Raw genomic sequence first — 22,724 nt, 5'->3', positions numbered from 1 at the left:
CTGAAAAAAAATTGTAAAAGCTGAAGGAAGTAGGAAAATATTAAGAGATCGCTACCAATTGTTGAAATGTTTTTTATTTATTTTTATGCATATATTGTACACATGAAAATAAATAAAAAATATTATAATAATTGGTAGCCACTTCTAAATATTTTCACTTATCGGCACCTTAGCAAAAAAAGTTAAAAAATGAACCACCCTAATATAGAGAGACAGTTTTCTAGTCACAACTACAACTATGACCGTCCGAATTTAGAACAAACTCCCCCCAAACCGATGCTTAAACTTTTTTATTTTACTCCTTTTTTCGCCCCGGTTGAAGCTTGGATATAAATAAAATCAGCAGTGTATTTTCTCGCTTTATTATCAGCGTTCGGTTTATTGTGATTGAACGCTGCACAGCTATAGCGTATTTCTCGCTATTTTTCAACGTAACATTGTTTGCACTACAGGCGTTCACTTACATTCAACTTCGTGTTTCCGTGTGAGTATACAAAAAGAGTGATCTCAGCTTTGGCGTATTTATTGTTCATTTTGTTTGAGACGGTAAAACTTTTCCGCGAGTTTCACTGTTGAGCACATGAATTATAAGTGATGAACAAAAGATACGATATTGAAACAAACCTCATAGGTCATGATAATTGTATGGTTACAAGATTTTTATTAATTTATTCTTAGAAAATGTAATTCTAAACTTACGTGTTATATAGAAATTACACAATACTAAATAGCAAACGGAACACATAATGATAACATAATAATAGGTATTATTGATCTCACCTACCATACTTACAAGTTTATAGTAATACATAAATAATTAAACTCTGTTAATATTTTACAAACAATGAGCCAAGAATAATAGCAGAATCGTGCTGAAGCTGGCAAGTACAGTAATGCTTCCAGAGCCGGTACAGCTCTCGTAATGAGCGAAAAGCTCTTTGTACGCTAGGACTGTTTTGAGCGTTGAGTTCGTGGTCTCGAGGCCAGTTGTTGAATCCTTGAATAAAAGATTCTTTGTACCATTAAACGGACCGTAAACGTCGATCGGTCTCAGTGTTTCCACGCGATATCCCAGCCAATCCTCAATTTTCAACAGCGCCAAAACTGTATCCGTTGTATTTATCGCAGATGCGTTCTTTCGTCCCATCACCTACAACAATATATCGTGCGTTGAGTCGGTAAGAATTGCATACGATTTTGCATAATTGAAACCGAGTATAATTCCATCTTTACCTCACTGTCGATGGTAATGGAAAGCGCGCACTGTTCGTCAACCTGAAACCCTGTGTACAAAGACAAGCTACCGTTTCTGCACAATACTCGGTATTGCGACGCATTTATAACTCCGGCTGCAATGTCGTCTGAAAAAAAGGAAGCATAAAAACGTTTGAGACGTTGCTGATCATTAATCCGACGTTGTGCAAAAATTTCAATTCTCTCGAGTATGGCACGAACGGTATACCGTAAATATTGTACGCCCGTCTTTTCAAACGTATAACAGGTATACTATTCACTCAACGACGAACTTACCGCGCAAGTTCAAATACTCTATGAAAGCTACGTCGCCAGCACCGCTCTTGAGGCATTCAAGGGCCCCTTTGTCTCCGTAATAAATATTGCTGTGATTTGCTGAACAGGATGAGTTGTTGGCTTCGACCGGGCAAAGAGAGCATAGCTTTGACGATGTGGTTCCAGTGGTGCTGTTCTGATGATTTCCGTCACCGAATCCCGGTGCACAAGCGCTGGACAGAAGGCTCGTCACTTGTGTTACCACGTCGCAGGAGTTAGATATGACGTTGTTCAGACGAGCAGCGTTGACAAAACTAAGCCAAGCGATACCTCCGAACTCGGGGAAACAGGCCGAGCGGGACTTCAAGGTAGCAAAACTTGATACGTTGTAAGTGGTACCCTCGCGAACAACCGCTATCACCACGCTGTTCCTGTCGTTTTCCGTCTCGGTGTACATGACCGTCGACAAATTGAAAACCCTGGAGTAAAACGCGGTCTTAAATTTCTGAACCGCAGAATCGGACGAGACGTTGGAAAGTAACGAGAAATGTGCGCGGGTGAGGATTGATCATCGAATTGGGTAAAATTACTTACTGTCTCGCGAAATGACCATAGTTTGAATCAATCGTGATGATATCCGCGCTGTCGCTTGCTATGTCACGGAGGCATTCAAAAGTAGAATTGGCCGGTTTGCAGGATACGTCTGGTTGGATACCGTGAGTAGAAACTGCTTTGGCTATCCAATTGCACTTGTTGTTTTCCTCGGTGTTTACCGTGCACCATCGAATGTTACTACCGCAACCCGACGTTGCAGTCGCAAGTTCTCTTCCGTCCGAAAGGTATGCCGTCAGACTTTTCAGTTCGGGTAAATATTGAACCACGGTCTCTTTCTCAAGAATCGACTTCAAAGCCGCAGTCCAGTCTTGGACAGCTGAATCCGTCGATAGCCAACCCTTCAGCTTCTCCTGGAGCGCGGCTGCAATGTCGCTGAAATTCAAACCAACAATGCATGTTGTCGAATTGTTTTTTTCATCTAATGCTTTCAAGGTATTAGTATAACTCCTAGTTCTGTAGAAAACGATCCAAATCGAAGCATTCTTACTTTCGGGCCAAAATCATCTGCCAAGGTTGCTTGAGCCAGCTGCAAGGATCTGTAGAGTTCAATTGGTCCAGGCTACCATTCGTGCATAAAAATCGATACGAATTCAAGATTGAAGTGTTTGTGTTCGCGTTAGTGCTCGAAACGGGATTGTTGATCTAGAATCCATGAATAAACCTGATATATCAAAATCCATAAGGGGAGCATGGAATAGTTCCTTGATTATTTGTGTTTAGCGACGACTTCAAAATACGTACGTCAAAGTATTGCTGGACGTAACTCAGGGCAACGTAGGCCACCTTTCCTTTGCCTCCAAGCAAACAGTTCAGCGCACCAATATGTCCATGGTTATCGGTGTTGGCGTATTGACAAGCAGTCGTATTGTCGCAAGCTGCGCAGAGCTCTGGATATTTTTGTTCTGGAAATGTCGAAGTAAAACGCAAATTGATTAGAATGTAGAATGTATAGAATATAGAATGTATAATAGGTGCTGTTTGCAGTACCCTCGATGTAACTTTTTCGCACAGTCGCGTGATTATGAATGAGGTACGAATTGAGGAACGTTGCAGTTAGTTTTCTCATAATAAAATCATAATCGGTAAAGTGAAAATTTGAACCAGCAGCGAAGAGAGCTTGAAAATAGAATATTCGAAATACGAAAAAATATGATTACTCAATGCTGCGTCGTGCGATGACTCTGAAACCCAATTTCCCGGTCTGCAAGCTTTTCCAAAGTAATTCTTCAGGTTTGCAGCTTCATTCTCAGCGGTTGTTAGGCTTGAGTCGCAGGTCTGATTGTAAAGCTTTTTTTCGAACCACTTGAGGATATTGTCGTTCCATAGTTGCGTCTTGCTGAAGCCCGGGTGGCAGAAACCGCCTTGTTTCAGATTATCCAAGTTCCCCGCGGTGAAATTGCTCGGAACAACAGCTACAGTTTTGAACTCGTGGGTTTCTGAAAGTAACGGACATTGAATAAGCTCGTCACTTTATTTGGAAAAAAACGTATGCCGACGTGGTCCTTTAAGACAATAATTAATACCGTTAACTCTTTCCGGGTGCTTCAACTGAGCAATAACTTGCGAATCCGATGGATAAAAGTTATAAGCAAGCAAAGCTTCCTCGGCAGTGAAAATCCCGAAATCAACCTCTCCGCGGTTTAATTTTATCGCACACTCCGAGCTGTTCTCCACAATAACGCATGATACTTGACTTTCGCCTCTCTGGAGTGAAACACAAGTAACTGGATTGATAGCTGAAGTAGCGCAAAGTTTGTCTGAAAAGATGAATGATGATGTTCAAATAATTAGTTTTGCTACAGACGCAACAATTTCCTATCTTATAGTGATACTCTGATGCTAAGGAGAAAAGTAAACGTAAAATTGGCGAAGCGGATATTCTACGTAAATAATAAGAGCTTCGATCCTTCAATGCCACGTTTGACAGCATGCAGGGATTTTATTAAAAATTAGGGCGTCGTCATGGCAGCGGAGATAAGCATTAGGAATATTATCTTCTTTAATACGTGAGAGATACGGATGCTTACATATCTATATATAAATGTATAGGTGTATCACTACCTATACGTGCTCTACCGTTCACTTATGTACAACTAATATGCCCCTGTACCAAACTGTGCGAAAATTCTAGTCGAACTTTTCGTGCGGTGTACGAAATTATTTCTAGTTTAAGAACTTTTATACAATTTCATTGAAGGTGTTCACGAGTAATGCACCGTAATTTTGTTTCTATTTAACTGCAGTGATGAATTACAAGGATTGAACCTGGGAATGACTTACTGCAAAATTAGCGAAAGCTATAAATTAAGATGCAAAAACTGAAATTTCAATGTCGTGTATTTTTCAGTGCAGCAAATACTGTAAAGATGCCATCGAGTAGATTGGCTCCTCATTCAGCGCGTGATTTTGTCACCTGATTAAATACGTGAAGTGATAAGGAGTAATTTATGTACCAATTAAATGTCGTTTCTGACGTACGTTGAATGATTATTTTTGTATTTTATAAAGTAGCTATTCATCTTGCCTAGATATATGTATATAAGTTGGAGAAAGATGCATATACCAATTAAGGAAGAATTACCAAGTCGACTATTCAAGTCTGAGAAGAAAATCACGTAACATTGTGGATCCGATAGAACTTTGACTATTTGTTCCTAATCGCTATGCCACGATTAATTTGATATCCGTGAGCCTAAAAGCGGTCAGGCTAGTTTATCTTTGGGTCAAGTTATAAATTTATCGTGTATGAAATCTGTGTAGGATTATGAGAAATCGATGGATTTTTTCATTGCGTCTACACTTTTTACACCTTACGCTGCTTCATATTCCCGGGCTACCTGACTTTTCACCGTTCAGATTAAAAAATACTTTGACATTGAACTCGCTATTGTGCGAATATTGAAATTCACAACTATACTTGTCGGAAGAATTTGCATGAAACTCTCAATGAATTGCCTTCATGTTTGCAAGTAGATTTAGCCAGTTGTATAGATTGAGTGATATTCATTAGCACAATTTGAACTGTCGAAAAATCTGGGTATCAGAAATTCCACCATCTTTTAAAGGCTATAATCTTTCTTTCCGATGAAAGATATTACGCGATTCAGGTTTCGTTGAAAGAGCAATTCGTTCACGCATCTCGCACCTGACAAGCTAAGAATAGGTGATAAAAAAAAAAAAAAAATTACTGCATTGCGTTTAAAAGATCAACAATTTTTACTGCCGTGTATGTTTGAAAATCAATTCAACCGAAAATACATTACTTCTGTGCCGAAACAATAGCGGCAAACTTGCGTAGTGCACATTGCGTTTTAAGTCTAGACCATGCAGCGTATTTTATTATTGTACACACGATATTGATGTAACTTCCATTGTGGCATTATTACTGATTGTTATTGTTCTCACCGCGTCCGGCGTCTCAAGTCTCCGTGTTGTAACAATGATAATAATACAAGTGTCTGTGCCTTAATTCAACGAGTTACGCAAGATATAGTCATCATTTATCGATATAGATTATACTGCCAATGCGATGTTATAGCTGAAATTGATAAAACGCGGCTCTGTGTAATTGTTAATTAACGTTACACGGTGCATGTGTAAATGAGGTATGTAGCTCAAGGTTCTTGCTCTTGTATTCTATAGTATTAACAAAATCCTCCTTACCGGTATTATCCATACTGAATTTCATCCACTATAAACAATCCCTAAAACAACAAATGAAATCATGGGATCCCGTCTTCAACCCCCTGGATTATAACAAGACGAACCTGCATTCGATGACTATACAGACACTCGTGTTACTAATTGACAGAAATTTCGAAAGATTTAGCGTTAAGTAAAGCAGTAAAATTCTCACTTCACGTTCACGTCGGAATTAGGCAAATAAATAGCAAGGACGAGCCTTGAAAAAAAAAGTCGAAGACGATAAATTGAGACGAAATTACAGCCATACATGTCAGTCACATTTGGCCATGACAATTCCCTCAGTTATCCTCTAATTTTTCGTTATACGATGTACGTAATGTTACTGACTCACATTTTTCTTGTGCTGCGACAGCGCCGAGGAACAGAAACACGAGGTACACAGCCCTCATCCTATGCTTAACTGGATATGAAAAATGCCGAAAGTCTTTCAGGCGGAGTTAAACGCGATCCGCAACGAAAATCGGGCGTTTTTGCCGCTGACCAGTCGAAAACTAGGTGTGCCGAGGTACCTCTTCCTTTTAGATAAACTAATGATAACGTGGCTCACACTCCCGAGCAACAGGCGCGTACGTAACTCGCCGCGTGAAACATACCTACCTACCTACCTACCTACCTACCTGTACATCGATACAGATAAAGCTTCACGTTACGATTCGCGCTCGCGATATTATACAGGCGTACAAAACGCAGATACGCGGCCCCTATTTCTCACAAAATCGTTCCTAGAAACCTCGATTTGACGAGGCGTTTTTCCTTTGAAAAACGATGACGCCTTACAGACCCTTGCTTCACCGTTTAACTCGGATTTTTCATCTTCACCAATCGCCGTAATCTCGGCACCGACTGATAATCGTATGGATGTGTATTTCTGACATTACAATATTTGGCCTGTCGGCGTTGAAATTTTATTTTATCGTTATTAATACCGCACACTCGGTATACGTTGAGACTTTTGACGACTAATTGGCAACAGCTGGATTATCCAGAACACATTTATGAACTGTAGAGAAGAAAATGAGATCATGTAGTCTTCAACTTCCACTTTATTAGTCGAATTGTCCTCCAGTTTACACATGAGTAAAAAATTATAAAATTCCATGACGGGTATCTAATTTACCTTCTCATGTAATGCAAATTCCAATTAAAGAACAATTTTCAGTGTTTCCTAAATCGCTCGGCATTATTCTTGATAAGCTGTCTGCAAATAGGATTTATAACTTGATATCTGTGATTTAGCACCAATGATGATGATAAGGAATCATCTTGATATTTTCCTATAACGTTCTTTTCATTGCCGGCTACTTTTCTGCAGACAAAAGGAAAGTCTATTTGTAACTTCAATTTCGAGATCGTTAGTCTGCCTGTTACATTTGTTTGAAGGAAGGTTTTTAGATGACAATGTGTTTATTCTATTCGTACGGAGAAAGATAAGAATAGTCAACCAGGCGCGGAAAGATCTTGCTGAATTTTATCTGAGTTCCATATTTATTTTCTGGTTTTCCGGGGATTGTAGATGACGATAAAAAATTATATTATGTTCCTTTGTTTTTCTACTTAGAATTTTATTTGACAAACGTTTTTTTGCATAATCATCGAAGCGGGCTAATTTTATTCGCAATTGAATAAACGTTTCACATTATCGAACCACACCGATCACTGGAAAACCCATCGTTTTAATACTTTACTACAGCACCAACTCCACAAAGGACACTCGACACGGAAATGTGACGTGATAATAAGCGGCATACTTTTGCGTTATATACTGAACAAAAGCACAATTTTCCGTGAAAGCGACGATTAGTCTCGTCTGAATATAATGCCAAAGAACAACCAAGTTTCCATTAGATTTTCAACGGGTCGCGCGTTGACTACATCCGACATATTATACGTACCAGTACGCTGTAACGCCAGAAATAGATATATATATAAAGCCAGCAGTAACCGCAGCTTGTTTTCAAATCAATCAAAAATGTTGCGCGTTCTGCTGGCCATTTCTACCTGCTCTGTATCTTCTGGTAAGATATCACGAATTATTATTAAGCAAGGAAACCTACAATTCCAAATTAGACGCAACGCTAAATCGTTTGCACGTTGTGTACATATGCATTGAATATAGATGAGGAAAGTTATCGAAATAACCTCGGTGCATACTTAGACTGGCATCTACATGCGACATGTTCTATAGGGCATAAGATAATGTTTAGTGCCGTCCGTTCGAACCGATTCTTTGGACAGATGTACGTACGTCTCGAGCAACTGTGTCAATATTTAATGTTAATGGTATCGCCGTAAATTCGTGACGTCATTCATCCCCGTTTAAGCTTATAACGCGGTGAAGGAAGTGCCGGAAGGACCCTCGTCATTCGTCTGCGTTGATGGATCCGAAATTCTTCTCGCCCGAGTCTGCGATGGAAAACCTGATTGCCATGACGTTTCCGATGAAACTCGAAAACTTTGTCGTCACGTCGTGTAAGAATTTCACCAATTGATAAATACAAATTCTAAATTTTGAATGCCGTATAATTTAGCACGCAATCGACCGTTGTGCTCCGCCCAAAGAATTTTGCAAAAATGCTAAATCTTTCAAGACAATTAGAAAAGGCAAAAATACCGACAAACAAAATATTGCTGCCTTTGTCACATGGTTTTTTCTGGCCATGTATTTATTTTTACCGTTTGAAAAATTCTGAGCGTTCGGTGCAGATGTCCAATCTCCACCTTCCGGTGTGCCTACGGAGCATGTATACCCCGGGGATCTCGATGTGATGGGATTGAAAATTGTGCGGACGGTAGCGACGAGACGCGCTGCAACGTAGCCGAAATTTGCACCGATCGTGAGTTTCAATGCGTCGATTCTCCCGAGTGCATTCCGCTGAAAGATATTTGCAACGGCTATTCGGACTGTCGGGATGGCAGCGACGAGAACGCCACAACTTGTCTCGGCCATCCGTGCCCATCGCACACCTATCACTGCTCTTACGGTGGATGCGTTCACCAGGAAGTCATGTGCGACGGTACCAAGGACTGCATCGATGCGACTGACGAAGACCCGGCTACTTGCAGAGCGATGAATTGCCGCGGCTCCGAATGCGAGGAATATAAGTGCAGGTACAGGAATCTCGTTGGACTCCATCGGTTGAAGTTTGCACAAGCTTCCGATTAAGCCTTTGAGTAGGAATACAAGACCGGTTCTGGATACATATTCCCATACCGACACTTAGCCAAAACACAAACCTTTTTCTGGAATATTCGACGGTGGCGAATATCCCCACTCTGGCTGACTTGAATTCTAGAAAAAGGTTTGTGCCTTGGCTAAGTGTCGGTAAATGTCGGTATGGGAATCTGTATTCAAAACCGGCATTGTATACCTACTCTGTTCTCAACCTCTTCTACCAACAGCGATCAAGAATTCACCTGCGGAAGCGGTGGGCAGTGCATACCTAATAATAAAGTGTGCGATGGAAGTCACCAGTGTAGGGATGGTTCGGATGAAGACTTCGAACGGTGCAGCATGCACACGTAGGTATCTATCTGCAGCCGAGCTGTTGGGGTTTCAGTATTGACAAGTTCCGACTTCCAAAGTACTTTTGACACCGTAAATATCCATCTGGTCAGGTGCCCACCAGGGTTCTTCCGCTGTTCCTACGGTGGTTGCATACCGGAGAGCAAAAAGTGTAATTTCGAGCAAAACTGTCACGATTGGAGCGACGAAGACGAGAAAATATGCGGCGTCAGTTTGCCGGAAGGAGCTTGCCGCTTGCCACCTACGAAACCTGGAACCCACTACAGAGTTTCAGGCTGTCCGGACTGTCGACCAGGCGAAGTTGTCGCGGAATTAACGAAGCTCGAATACTTCTGCGACATCGAAGGATCCCTCGAAGGCCCCGGCACAGTCTTCTGCGAAGACAACGAATGGACACCTTCGATCCCAACGTGTCCCACGGGTCAGCTTTTCTTCATTTTATATCACTCCTGCGGGCATATTATCGCGGAACAATAGTAGTCGGAATTTTTCAGAAAGTGGGAGTATAACTTGCCCACCTTTAGCTGCGCCTGGAGCGATTAAAAGGTGCGAAGTGAAATGGGGTCCTCGTGAAGGATGGATACCTTGCGATCGTTACGTTCCTGTAGGCACTCAGGCTTTCTTGGAATGTCCAATTTACTACGAACCCGAAGCCGGAGCATCTCACGCTACGTGTTTGCATGACGGGACATGGAGTCGAAAGCATCTTAGCTGTAAACCGGAGTGCGGAAATCGAGATCTGTCGGGTAAAATTCTTCAGGCGAACAATTAATGATCAATCCTCACAGCTCGGTTCAATGGCTTTTCGGTATTTCATTCCCATGGTATTTTCAGTTCTGCCATTGATAGTTAACGGATGGGAGGCGTCTTTGAGCGATCATCTTCCGTGGCATGCTGCATTATTTTCATTCGAGAATGGAAAGCCGAGTTTTTTCTGCGGCGGAACTCTGATCGCGGAACGTTTGGTTCTCACGGCTGGCCATTGCGTGTGGCAGAGCGATGTTGATCTCTTGAAAGTCGTCCTCTGTGGTTTCTCGAGCGATTTCGATGGCCAAGGAGAAGATACGCAGGTCTTCGATGTAGAAAATATCGAATTGCAGTATTCCTATCAGGACCGCGAAGGAAACTACGGCTCGGACCTTGCTATATTGGTCCTGAAAAAACCGGTGGTAATTAATTCGTGCGTCAAACCAGTCTGCATTGATTGGACCGATGCCAATGACGTGGTACAAAGAGACGGTGCTATTGGACTGGTGATCGGTGAGTTTACGAGCAAACGAAAGCTCTGATAAAATGTTCAGAGTTTCGTCACTGAAATGGGCGCGAGATTTTTTCGAGTCAATCGACGGTTGAAGTTCGTTTCAAGACATAATCAATCTTCGTAGATCAGTTTGAACGCGAACCTCCTCAAAAATGAAATTACCTTAGTTATGAAAACAATCGGAGGAGTATGAAAGTGGAGCTTAGTCCTTATTTATATTGCAGGCATGGGAATAACCGAAAACGACACGTTCGGTGCGTCGCTTAGGATGGCGTCAGTGGAGATAGTTTCAAACGAAAAGTGTTACCAAAAGCAAAAGAGGGATTTCCGGAAGTACATAACGTACACATCGTTCTGTGCGGGATGGGGAAACGGAACGGGGGTCTGCAACGGGGATAGCGGCGGCGGTTTGTTTCTTCCTAAGCCAAATTCTACGCGCTGGGAAATACACGGCGTTGTTTCGATCAGCCCGAGACGTTTAGGGACCAGCTTTTGCGACCCAAATTATTACACCATATTCACAAAGGTGACCGTCTTTTCTTCGCCACGACAATCCATCAATTTGCTCTGAGATTATGGGAATAATCGCAATCTTTGTTTTATCATTTTTTGATTTTCTTTAGGTTTCGGCCTACGCTACGTGGATTAAAAAATATATCGACAATACACCTGTGATTGGTCCATCCAATTTATCAGACTTTCCGAATCATGATACGATTGGATAGTATCCTTCTATTTTCGAGAAATCATTTCTGGAGTCCTATCTCGACAGTGAAAAAGTATATGTTACATTGAACGAACCATTTTTGTAGTTACTCTTATTGTTAGTTACGTCTATAAATATCGAATTATGTATGATTCAAATAAGGGAAATTATTATGCAAACAATAATTCGACATAACATCTTTTTTTTAATCTTCATTTCCTCTTTTCTTTTTTGAACTTGCGTGTAAATAATAATTGACGTATGATAATTATTTTTTAAATATTTTTTCTCACTTCAAAAACAAGCTATAACATCAACAACCGTAACAACCAAGATTATCAGATATCTATTTATATATTAATATTTCAATTATTTTAAACGTTCCAAATTTTCTCTTATGTGCATATTTATATTGTGTATCATGTACATGCCTGCTCACTGTCCCGACTCACAGTTTATCAATTATTATTTATTAATTGAAAAAAAATATCGAAAGTAACATGCTTCAATTATTACGTGCAAGTTAACCATATGAAACGCTGGAAAACAATTTTCACTTGGTAAAAAGAAATGAAGCATATCTACTTGAAAAATCGGCCCCGATTAGTTCGGCGATATGAAATATTTATTAACGCAAAGAAACTGTTAATAGATAGGATAGTGGAATCTGTAGGAAGAAAGTGAGTAAGTAAAACTAAAATCAATCTCAGACAGACTGACCGACAAGATATATCGCGATGTATTTGGGTAAAAAAAAAGTTCTCAAGTGACGTCTTGACAAAGTTATCACAAATTTTAAACCACTAAAAAATGTAAACAATAATAATAATGATAATCATAATAATAATAGTAGTAGTAGTAGTAGTAGTAATAAAAACAATAGTAATAATAATAATGAAATAAGGAAGGAAATATATTCACTGTAATTACACAGCACCAAATAATCCACTTAATAATCGTTTTCCTTAGTCTGTTTGGCAAGTAAAAGTTTAAATGGTAAATTAATTAACAACATGATGCATTCGTGAAAATATGAAGAGAATATCGGATTCCCTGCGTCATTTAATCACTCCATATTCTGTTTCAATTCTGCTAATCATTACTACATGTGATGAAAAATGTATTTATTGTGTTTTATTGCATGTTGCAACTAAATTATTTAATGTAATATGGGAGAATGATTCTGTACTTGTATCAATCATAGAGAAAAATACAACGCATAGCTCTATAGCAGCTAAGAAACTCCTCACAGTACTGGTTTGCTTCCAACATTAAATAATTCTAATCCAAATGGATGAATTGATTATTTATCCAAGTGTGAATTTAACATTCGCAAGAATTTGAATTCTGTGTTTTTCCTTCCAATAAATAGAATCAAAGTATTCTTATACGTTTTTTTTTTTTAATGTTAATAGCGCATAAAACTATTTCGAAATTAATCGTTGATATTTCGGTCCAATCATTAATTTAGCTAACGCGTAATAATTTATATACGAAGAAATGTAAAACACGTGTACATGTCGGTCATATTTTTCAAAATATATTAATTTAAATTTTGGTAAAAGTGTATAAAATTTTTCCTATCGTTATATTTACGAAAAATATAATCAAAGGTCGCGTAACTAAGATCCTTTTACTTGGGAGAAAAAATGAGGCGCGACCACGTTTAAAATACAAGATGAATAACATCCGATCGTCACACCTAGGTTTATGAATTTCGTATATTACACATAGATAATAAAAGTCGAAGGTTATATTCATATCTATATATGAGTATATTCCTTTTTTTCTTCGCTTTTTTTGACTTCGCGAGATTTATCAATCTCCTAAATTGTGCAAGCAAAACTGAGAATACGAATAATGATATAATACTTTCGAAAAGAAAGTATAATTAGTAGTATCACGTATACTCGTATGTAAGTGTGTATGTAATATTTGTATAGGTATGTGGCTGCAGGCTACACTGTGTTCAATTTATTTCATACTATATATATATATATATATATATATATATATATTTAAGGATCTATTTCTTTTCATATTTTTGTTGTTTGTTACAATAATATGTTCATAATAATATTAATAGTAGTAATAGTAGTAGTAGTAGTAATAATAATAATAATAATAACGACTATGCACTCTTACACGATATTATTTAATGATATCTTCATTTACATCATTCACAAAGTTCACAGCAGACTGACTTTGTGTATATAGTCCGTTGTGTAGTCCAGTTAACGTTACATATCAAGTTCTGAACGTAAATTTGTGTAACTCCGGCTCCTAATGCTCAAACTCTCATTGTCAGAATCACCCGCCACTGCACACTATTCCAGCATTGCCACAAACAGGTTTTAAGGCCGCGGTCCACACTTACACTACACTCTTTGTGGCCAATACAAAACTTTGATATAGGGCATGTATGTTATATTGGAATAAAAAGGACGAAAACTAGTAGCACATTCCAATGTACGGAAGCATACCAACTATGCATCAATTAACATCCATATTACTTTAATCATACCTACGAGTTGACTGCCACATGGCTCTGTATTCTCAATCGTATTTCAGTAGTTTCTTTTCTTCGTCATTAATATACGATCCGTTCTTTCATTCCATTCTCTCTGCTTCTATGTCAAGCTAACTAATACACATTCGTTTTAAAGTAATGAAATACATTGAAAGCGCTTGTTTTATCGAAGTGCACTGAATTTAAAAACCAAATCTCACATTTTTTCTGCAGTCAATATGGTTATCCAAATTTTTCATCCAAAATATTTCGTAGCATTTATGTATTATTATCTTTGTGATCAAACTTTACATTTCTTTAACGAATAATTTTGCAATTTATCGCACAAACAGTTTTAGAGAAGTTATTGATTTATTTGATTAGTAATCACTCAGGGTAGCGCCAATTTTACTGAAATAAAATTCCCCGACTTTTCACGAATTACTAAATTCCATGACTAATCTCAGTCTGTCGCCACCCTGTCACTGAGTTACGGGTGGTAAAACAGCGCTTATATAAACAATGTTTATACGCAATGCTGAATGTACATAGGCACTATAGGCAAAGTTAAAAAAAAAAGTCAAAGAATATTACTCAATTGTCAAAGACGTCAATTTACATTTATAAAATTTAGATCACTGTCTCACCACATTCATGTACGTTTACATTTCAAATGATTTGATCAATTTTCTGTAGTTTAGAAGCATAAAAATAACTCATTCAATCTGTCAGACGACGTAATAAAACATACTTAGAAGAAACAGAAGGTAGCTACTGTTTTAACATGTCCTGTCGAACCATGGATATGGATGTGTAAAAAAAAAAATTACGTTACGCGCCGAATTTAAATACCAAAATAGCATTAGAAGAGATAGGTGGAAACAATTACAACGGATTACTTGAAATTAAAATTCACTGGATATATGTGTATGTATCTGTCTATAGTATTGTTATTATCCCACCACTGAGCTTGATAAAACAGCACGCTACATTCAGTGACCGGAAATTAAAAATTCAGACGTGAATTTAAATAGGATGCCAACTCGCAGAGAGCCATTGTAAGATCGCAGTATTAATACACCGTTACTATACTTATTATGTATATATCTAAAACGAAAATACCATCACAATTCATAGGTACACTCACACACACGCACAGTCAAGCATTTGGCGGGTAAAAATTTTGTCACACCGGTCATAACCTAGGTGACCGAGCCACTACGAAGTCATCATATCACTGACTGAATTTGCAGACATATTGGGACCCTTGAGAAAGTCGTTTATATCTCTCCTGAACATTGATAGATTCTGTGTAAACCTGAGAACCAAAAAGTCACAAAAGCGTTATGTAAATAAGAAGAGTCGAATCCATACTACAGACTTTTTTCTATAAATACGTCAAACACTGAAAACCAAAAGATTCACCTGTCTCTATTTTTGGTCAGTAGATTTCTCTCGATACCATCCATTAGGTTTTCGAACCACTGCGCCATGGCACCTTGTTTGTCAACCGGTTGACTCCTAATTATGTTCTGTCGCAATTGGTTGAAATACTGAAAACAAAGTATACGATTTTCACCTTCTTCTATGATATAAAGCCAATAGGGCATCACTAGAGGAGCAAACGGTAGTTTACAAATTTTATAGAAAGGTATTTTTACCTCTTCGTTTAAGAGTATTAAACCCAAGAGGGGTCTGGACATACTCCATTGGTTTCTACAATCTTCAAACATTATAACGTTCAATACTGTGCTCAGTATTTGCTGAAGAATTCCGGGGTGCTGTTCCAAAACTTGTAAAAACAATTCGCCCCCACCTGGTACCGAGGCACTTTTTTTCCCAGGGTAAACGCCGGCTACAATAAAAAAGCATTTTCGGAACAACTATTTGCGGAGAGTTTAACTGGAAGAAGCCAGTGATTGGCAACAAAAGCAAATTTGTCTTCATTCTCTTGAATAATAAGTTTATGCTGGAGTGTCAAGTTGTATTTTCCTTCAAATAAGTTTCCCCTTACCTTTTTGATACAGCTGTTTGAACAAGTATGACACAATGTGATCTAGCGTTGCGCAGCAACCAGTGCAAACCATAGTGTCTGTAACACAAGCAAATCTCTTCTATCAGACAAGTGTGATAAACGGATAAATAGTTTAGCGGCATACGCATCAAAAGATACAATTGATACCTTGATAAAATAATGAAAACAATGATCACAAAGCATATAAGCACCTACCTTTAACAATTTTGTCACAACGAAAATCCAATTAATGAAAATACTTGTTATTCGTGTAGATACAGGACGAAAAGAGTATAATTAGAATTTTCGGTGATCCATAGCATACGCGTGTGAAAGTTTATTGGTAAATTTATAACTCCGTATAACGATTAGCGTTCACTGAGATAAGCCCTTTAATTTTGTAATCAATGCTTGTGATCGTTCTCTTTGAAAGCCTGAATTTCCGACTACAAAGGCGGAATCCATGATATAAATTATTTTTTCGATTGAATTACGTAGACGGAAAGGCAAACTTTTAACATGTCAACTTGGATACGGTTATTCCATGCTCTTTTCGTTAGTAAATTAGTGGTCGAGGCTACTAGGATAAAAAAAAAAAAGAAAGAATAACAAAATTGGAGAAAACATGTAAATTAAAAATATTAATGAAATTTCCAGCTGTGCGGCTGACTACATGTGCTAGACCCAGTGTTCTTTCGCAATATATACGATAATTTTCTTCAACTCATTCCACAGTATACTGATAACATATGATTAACATTAATGTGACAGATATAATGCTTTAAAAGAAATAATATATGGCATTTCTAAGTGTTAGATTTTAATAATGCTTCTCGAAGCAGCAGTGTTCATAAATTTTTTGGTGAAATAAAAAGGGTCTAGTTTCTACACGCTCCAATCCTCTCTCTGTGCCAACGGTTTTAAAGTAATTAATTTCATTCGTTTGAATCGATTATGGAGCAGTGACTTTAAGCATCCGTTTGAAATTGATGTTTCCTGTTTGGTCAAAATTATTATTGCTTGTTGCCAACAACTATAATACCCAGATGCAAGTCCACATTCCAAGCGACAATGCAAAAGCACATGACATACGCTTTAGACAAACGATTTTTCCAATAATTAGTATCTACTTTATACTCCTAGCCAAAAACTCTTGAATAAATAAAAGTTTTATTAAATAGGACTGGAATCCTGTCTAAGGTAGACTCTTATTGATAGCACCATGAGTTCACGGCATCGAGGATTTAGAGAGAGTAGCAATAAGGTATGATCAGCCGCACAGACCTGTGTAGGAGTCTTTTAGCGCACCTAGTGCCGTAAGGCCTTCGCTGATCGATGATAAGATGTACAGGAATACCCTGGGCTCCAGTGTTGACAAAAAAGCCATATGATCCTGCGCTAGGCATTCGAGGAGCACATAATATGTAGCCGATAGTTTAGGGTAGTCCTGGAATGAAAAATCGTAGGTGTGAAATTTAATAATTAAAATAACGTCAGTCTTGGCATTGGATTTCATAGCAAGAAATCTTCAATAACATCGTTTCGAATCACTGAACATTTTTGGTCATAGAAATAAGATTGTTTCATAAAATACTCACCAACAAATCGCTTTGCGGTATGCTAAGTAATAGTTTGACGAATGTATTGAGGGCATTGTCAAGGGCTTCGTCGCCGTACAATCTAAACACCCCGAAGTTAACGTAACTTCCACACAAAGCTGCTTTCAGCATACTGAAGCAAATACTTATTCCTTTGAGCTTCAACGGGTAAATCTGATCTTTTGGTACTTCGACATTCAATATGTGGTTACCGTAACTACATATAACTTTGCTAGCTTCACGGAAAAGCAATATACCATTTGGCGACGATACATCAAACTGTAGTCGCTGGGTTCTGTTTTGTACTAACTCAGCAAACAGCTTCAGGACCGGCGTGGTCACTTGTGGTTCGTGATGCCATAACTCTACTGCATGTAGTAATATTGGTGTGTAATTCGGATAACTGAATTTTCGTTGAGAAAAATATCAAGTTTCATTTCTGTTAGGGATTAGAATGTGAGAAGGATGACCATAAACTAAACAAAGATGTTCAATAATGGAGTAGAAATGCAAAGAAGGATACATCCAATCAAATAACATCATGTACGAAGGTTTTGTGTTGAAGGCATAAGCAAGACCCCGAAGATCTCTGGCGAGCCCAATTAGTGCCTTTTTGGCTTCCTCAGCAGCAAATAATGGAGTGTCTGCAGCACCCATGAGTCGACCGAGGCTCTCAAGTGCAGCTGTGATAGTTTTTTTTTTTTTACAGTAATTTTTAATTCGGAAGTAAAACACTATTGAAATATAGACTGGACTGTACAGCTTAATATAGATGTTTTGACATTATTCTGATACCTGTGAGTGGTAGCATGAAAGTATGAAACCTTTCTTCATCCTCTCCCAGATCGACCATTAGCAATCTACCAAGGGAAGTGTAAAACATTGATCTACATCGCATTTCAGAAACAGCGACACTGTTTCCTAAAAATGGAAAATGTTCACTCTGAAAAAGTAACGGAAAATAGATTAGTAATGCAAAAGATGACCACATAATTCAAAGGGTGTTTGTCGTTCATATGAGGCATGTTTTACCGTGGCTTTTACCTAGCATGAAGAATAAGCTCATTGGTATGAAAAAGTTTATTCTTACCGTGTGATTATTCAGCATAAATTGAACCTCTTCTAATTTAACCAGTTTCCTTACACAACTGTATCCTACCGAGAGGTCGTTAAGAAGCTGCAAGGTCTTAGAAATAATTTGTTCACTTCGTCCCCAGTACTTTAAATTTGTTATTCTGTAACGAAAATAGTATATCGTGGAGAGATAAGCGCTGTGTTCTGTTGGAAAATTGAAAAAGCACAGAGCGATAACTACTCACATTTTTCTAATGAATACACTAAGAACCATGGCCTCGTCATTAAGCCCCAAAACATCTGACAGTCTTCTATAAACTTTGGAATTTTTCTGTACTTGATCACCTACGTATATTTTTCTAAACTGTTCAAAGAAACTGAGCATAGCTAGCTCTAGTTTTTCGCAGCCACCCTGCGCCAGTCTAGAATCGGTCAAGTTCATGAGCTGAAGAACTCTGCATACCAGTTCTCCATCCATTGCGTCATGTTCATCGTTACTGTGGAATGACACCCGTCCTCCAATAGCACTACCTATACCATTGTTATGAGTTTATGTACTAGCACGTTCATAGACAAATGATTTTGCAGGAACATGTATATCAAGAGATCAATTTGTACACGATGAGATGCTGAATTTGATATATTAATATTATTATTACTATTAATTGCATTCAACAGCAAGGTAAAGCTAAGCTGTGCTAAATATGTATGATAATCCTTCAACTAATACCTGACTCATGTGAATCTTACCGATAATATAGACAAGCCACGTGAGCTGTCCCTCTTGTATCGTGATCTCAATCTGTTGAGCAGGCGAAGCTGTTTGAGCCATGAGTTCTTGATAGGTTCTTGCTGCTTGATCGAACAACTGGACCAAAAGGGTGCAGGTCTTTTGGTATTCACATCTCCCGATTACAGATAATTGCTCGAGCTGCTGCTGCACCATTCCTAAATCATCGAGCGGATCCTCTAATCCTTCTCTTACTACTACGGCTACAGATTCTAATCTCGAGGTGATGTAAGCGTTTGAGACTTCTGGAGTGTAGGTTTCTAGCAGGTGAGGTTCCGTCGCTTTGACATAAGGTACCGAAGCTACCATTCTTTGCCAAAGACTCAAAAGATAGTGAACACTGTTAGGTGCGAATTGCCACATTTGCAGGCTTTGTACGGTAAACTTAGCTATCAGTTGTATAGCTTCTGGGTAGTTCTCTACCATTACCAATTCTCCGAGTTGATAGTTGCTTTTCAAACGGGCTAGTAATCTACAGAATTCGTGATAGTTTTCTGGGTCACTCAATCCCTGTGGATTTTGTAAAATATGCTTCACTCCATTTACCAGATGCGTCAAGAACTTGGCTCTCTCGGTGTTTGAGAACAGACTCCTTCTCACCGATGCTATTTGTACCAGGCACGAAAGTGCCAGCGAAGATAAAGTGTTGGGTAGACTGTGGTAGAGATCAAAAAATAACTTTAATGTCGTGAAATCTAAAAACGCTGGCCTCCAACTGGTCGGTATTTGAACAGTACAAAGATCATCGGAACTTTCGTCGGTTGATGTTCCGATAAAATCGAACGTCAAGCAATTCTGTGCAAGCCTTAGAAGTTGTGTCATCAAACCGTGCTGTGATAGGAAAAATACTCAATATTAGAGAGAAACTGAATCTAGAAACGATGTCAATGCTAAGTTCAATTTTTATGTACCTGTGCTTCATCACTGAAATTCAAACTTTTACAATTTTCACGGGCAGTGCTCAGTAATGAGCAGGAGAGCCGGAAGATTTCAAATAGCTGAGAATCTCTGAAGCTGCTGGCTATTTTACGATGTTTTGTAAATGACCGATTCACATCTACTTCGGATATTTGATTCATTTCACATGTCAACTGCGAAAGCAGCTGCACTCCTATCATACAATGCTCTACTGACCCCTAGATGATGAAACATTCAAATAGTTCACTTAGTCCAAAGGAATGAGTCGGTAGTTCAAGTCCAAGGTAAAAATTATGAATAGAACAAACCTGGAGAAATTTTGTAATATCAGTAACAACATTCCTAAACACATATTCCTCTTTATCAGAGTCAAACCATCCGAGCTTTGATATCCTGGCAAACAGGGTTACCAGAGCTTGTATAACAAAATTAGGTAGCTTGGGTTGGGTTGCCAAGTAGTTGAGAACATAATTTCCTGAAAGCAAAGCCCGTCATTTTGTCAAATAGGTTTTTCCTCAAATGATTTATCACTCTACTCACGTATGTCCAGTCTGTGCTGCAAACTGAGCCCCTGCGACGGTCGCGATACCAATTTAGCCAGAGTCGTAGCAGCCAATAATTGAGCATAGGCTGAATCCCCGCGATCTAGGAGCAGCTGACACTTAGTCAAGGTATCGGGCGCGTTTTGAAAACCGACTAAAGCCTTTTCTGCCTCTGCACGATGTCCCGAGTCGTGGGACTCGTACAGCTGTTTGCACAGCAACTCCAGCTGCCGTACTTCCTGTACGTGATTCATTCTTATGATGATCTTAAGCAATCTTGGATCGTTTGTTAATTTGATAAAGTATCATATTTTCACTCGTTGTCGGTTGTTTGTGTTTATAAATGACGTTTATTAAATCGTCATCTTTAGTTAATTTATATTGTTATTTAGTATACTTTAGCAGTTGCATGGGGGCGGGTAGAGGTAAACATCACCAATTCAAAATCCCCAACTTTTGTTTATTGTCTACATCAACAGTCATTAATTAATATATCAAATTTATGTAGTTTATCAACGTGTCTAGTATTCAAACCTTCAGGCTTCGGTTTTTATAAGTTCACTAACATTTTTAGACTGTGCAATTCAGGCATGGAGACTGTGCGGTCACAGGCCCATTTCCATTTTATGTATTCTGGAAAATGCTTATTATTGAACACACAATTCAGTACAAAAACGTTAAAAAGCAATTCTCCAATTACTAATGTACTCATTGATGCATGCCGAATAGAAATAATAATAAACATACAGGTTAAATTATCCTCAGTGAAAACGTGAAAATATTAATAATTTTTACGTGATAAATTGTGAAATTTGTCACAAATGCATTATATTCCTGTTATGCTTTTTCCGAATATATTTGAATTTAAATTTACTTTGATTGTTACAACTAGTTTATTACGATATACCCGCAAGTTTAAACGAACAATGTAAATTCAGCTAGAAGAGCAATTATCAATCAACATTTCATGACAAAAAAATGCCGCTAAACAAACTGTGAACAACAACTTGATACAAATCGCTCCTCTAACAGTATGCTCTGTTGAAAGTCGATAAAATTTAGTACCGATTGTGCCGAAACACCGAATTCTGTCCCTTCTAGACAAAGGTTAGTGAAAATTTTCGCTTCTTCGTAAACGGTGTTTCTAGGTTATGACTGTTTTACGTTCACCAGCGATAGTAGGTAATATTTTGAAACAAAAGAAAACAAACATTGCATAGGCCGCCGTTTAAGTGCAGACGAGCTTCTGTTGATTAGTGTGTAATAAAAGGTGATTGCAGACTGGAGAGCACAAGGATCGTTGAAAGGGATTATATGCCACCTTTCGGTCGTAAAAGATTCTATCGATTAAACATCGTTTGATTGTTTAAAAGAGGAATTTCAACGCTGTTAATATCGCAACGATACCGTATCTCACGCGACGCGTTGTCACCGACGGTCCTTTAACGCTTTGCTATACAATGTTTTGATTGACACTGCACTGGGTTGGGGCTCGACTTGCGTCCGGCTAAACCAGTCGACAGAGTTTCATCAATTACGCACAATTTACGGTGTAAAAAACATTTCGATTACGGTCCGCGGTCGGTTCTCTTTTACCAACGATTAACAACTCGACGTCTGGCGCGTGTATTTATCGCAACGATTTGTCAACTTATTGCATAGTAGCGCCAGCCAGTTTATATATTTTGATTGAGAACTCACCTGTTCATCCGCCATTTTTCCAGCTTTGCATTTCTACTACTGAAAGGCTCGATCACATGCGACGATAAACCCGAAGTACGGGGGATGCCGCGAGCGAGCGTCCGAGCGTTAGTCTTCGGTAAACGCACGAGAGCATCGCTAGCCCGCTCTTCTCTTCCCCTCGGATTCGTTCTCTGGAACAAACTGGCAGCGACACCTTTGCACGGTAAGCCTTACAAGGGTAAATTTACGCTTTTGCAAATTCTTCCTATTCGTGTTT

At 38.7% G+C, this 22,724-nt stretch overlaps 3 protein-coding genes across 10 annotated transcripts; 1 reads left to right on the top strand and 2 right to left on the bottom strand.

Moving 5' to 3' along the window:
• Positions 1-348: 348 nt before the first annotated feature.
• On the bottom strand, positions 349-6,406 carry LOC107226764 (transferrin). The gene is made up of 9 exons (XM_015667676.2): positions 6,161-6,406; positions 3,648-3,881; positions 3,282-3,560; positions 2,866-3,026; positions 2,612-2,766; positions 2,104-2,496; positions 1,531-1,988; positions 1,234-1,361; positions 349-1,150 (listed from the first exon to the last, which is right to left on the bottom strand). Exons 1-9 carry the CDS (start codon positions 6,216-6,218, stop codon positions 836-838), a joined length of 2,181 nt encoding a protein of 726 aa, XP_015523162.2. The 5' UTR covers positions 6,219-6,406; the 3' UTR covers positions 349-835.
• Positions 6,407-7,621: 1,215 nt separating this feature from the next.
• On the top strand, positions 7,622-12,514 carry LOC107226733 (modular serine protease-like). Its single transcript, XM_015667641.2, has 9 exons — positions 7,622-7,844; positions 8,151-8,298; positions 8,533-8,937; positions 9,229-9,348; positions 9,445-9,773; positions 9,847-10,098; positions 10,187-10,612; positions 10,838-11,139; positions 11,237-12,514. Exons 1-9 carry the CDS (start codon positions 7,646-7,648, stop codon positions 11,336-11,338), a joined length of 2,283 nt encoding a protein of 760 aa, XP_015523127.2. The 5' UTR covers positions 7,622-7,645; the 3' UTR covers positions 11,339-12,514.
• Positions 12,515-13,455: 941 nt separating this feature from the next.
• LOC107226759 (exportin-7) lies at positions 13,456-22,605 on the bottom strand. 8 transcript variants are annotated; one of them, XM_046743311.1, is made up of 15 exons: positions 22,466-22,605; positions 20,763-21,397; positions 20,531-20,697; positions 20,216-20,440; positions 19,265-20,135; positions 18,760-19,051; positions 18,531-18,675; positions 18,236-18,383; positions 17,964-18,123; positions 17,441-17,843; positions 17,127-17,289; positions 15,843-15,920; positions 15,490-15,683; positions 15,254-15,381; positions 13,456-15,146 (listed from the first exon to the last, which is right to left on the bottom strand). In XM_046743311.1, the coding sequence occupies exons 2-15, from the start codon at positions 21,016-21,018 to the stop codon at positions 15,047-15,049; spliced, it is 3,330 nt and encodes a 1,109-aa protein (XP_046599267.1). In that variant the 5' UTR covers positions 21,019-21,397; positions 22,466-22,605; the 3' UTR covers positions 13,456-15,046. The 8 variants fall into 8 exon arrangements, with proteins under 8 accessions (XP_046599267.1, XP_046599268.1, XP_015523155.1 ...); XM_046743312.1 differs by having other exon boundaries at positions 20,763-21,003; positions 22,466-22,586; XM_015667669.2 differs by having other exon boundaries at positions 18,760-19,045; positions 20,763-21,003; positions 22,466-22,586.
• Between the last annotated feature and the right edge of the window lie 119 nt (positions 22,606-22,724).

This window comes from Neodiprion lecontei, chromosome 6, assembly GCF_021901455.1.
Source record: "Neodiprion lecontei isolate iyNeoLeco1 chromosome 6, iyNeoLeco1.1, whole genome shotgun sequence".
Taxonomy (NCBI): domain Eukaryota; kingdom Metazoa; phylum Arthropoda; class Insecta; order Hymenoptera; family Diprionidae; genus Neodiprion; species Neodiprion lecontei.
Note: the sequence above shows the minus strand (reverse complement) of the source record. Positions and strands in the feature narration are given on the sequence as shown.

What these genes read in the sequence shown, in the direction of transcription:
- LOC107226764 (XM_015667676.2), bottom strand. Translation starts at nt 6,218, where the DNA reads ATGAGGGCTGTGTACCTCGTGTTTCTGTTCCTCGGCGCTGTCGCAGCA. An exon ending in TGTCGCAGCACAAGAAAAAT is followed by an intron (nt 3,882 to 6,160) that starts GTGAGTCAGTAA and finishes TCATCTTTTCAG; the next exon opens with ACAAACTTTGCGCTACTTCA. An exon ending in TATGGTCATTTCGCGAGACA is followed by an intron (nt 1,989 to 2,103) that starts GTAAGTAATTTT and finishes GTTTTACTCCAG; the next exon opens with GGTTTTCAATTTGTCGACGG.
- LOC107226733 (XM_015667641.2), top strand. Translation starts at nt 7,646, where the DNA reads ATGCCAAAGAACAACCAAGTTTCCATTAGATTTTCAACGGGTCGCGCG. An exon ending in TGCGAGGAATATAAGTGCAG is followed by an intron (nt 8,938 to 9,228) that starts GTACAGGAATCT and finishes TTCTACCAACAG; the next exon opens with CGATCAAGAATTCACCTGCG. An exon ending in ATTACACCATATTCACAAAG is followed by an intron (nt 11,140 to 11,236) that starts GTGACCGTCTTT and finishes GATTTTCTTTAG; the next exon opens with GTTTCGGCCTACGCTACGTG.
- LOC107226759 (XM_046743311.1), bottom strand. Translation starts at nt 21,018, where the DNA reads ATGAATCACGTACAGGAAGTACGGCAGCTGGAGTTGCTGTGCAAACAG. An exon ending in ATATTACAAAATTTCTCCAG is followed by an intron (nt 20,441 to 20,530) that starts GTTTGTTCTATT and finishes TTCATCATCTAG; the next exon opens with GGGTCAGTAGAGCATTGTAT. An exon ending in CTGACCAAAAATAGAGACAG is followed by an intron (nt 15,147 to 15,253) that starts GTGAATCTTTTG and finishes TTTGGTTCTCAG; the next exon opens with GTTTACACAGAATCTATCAA.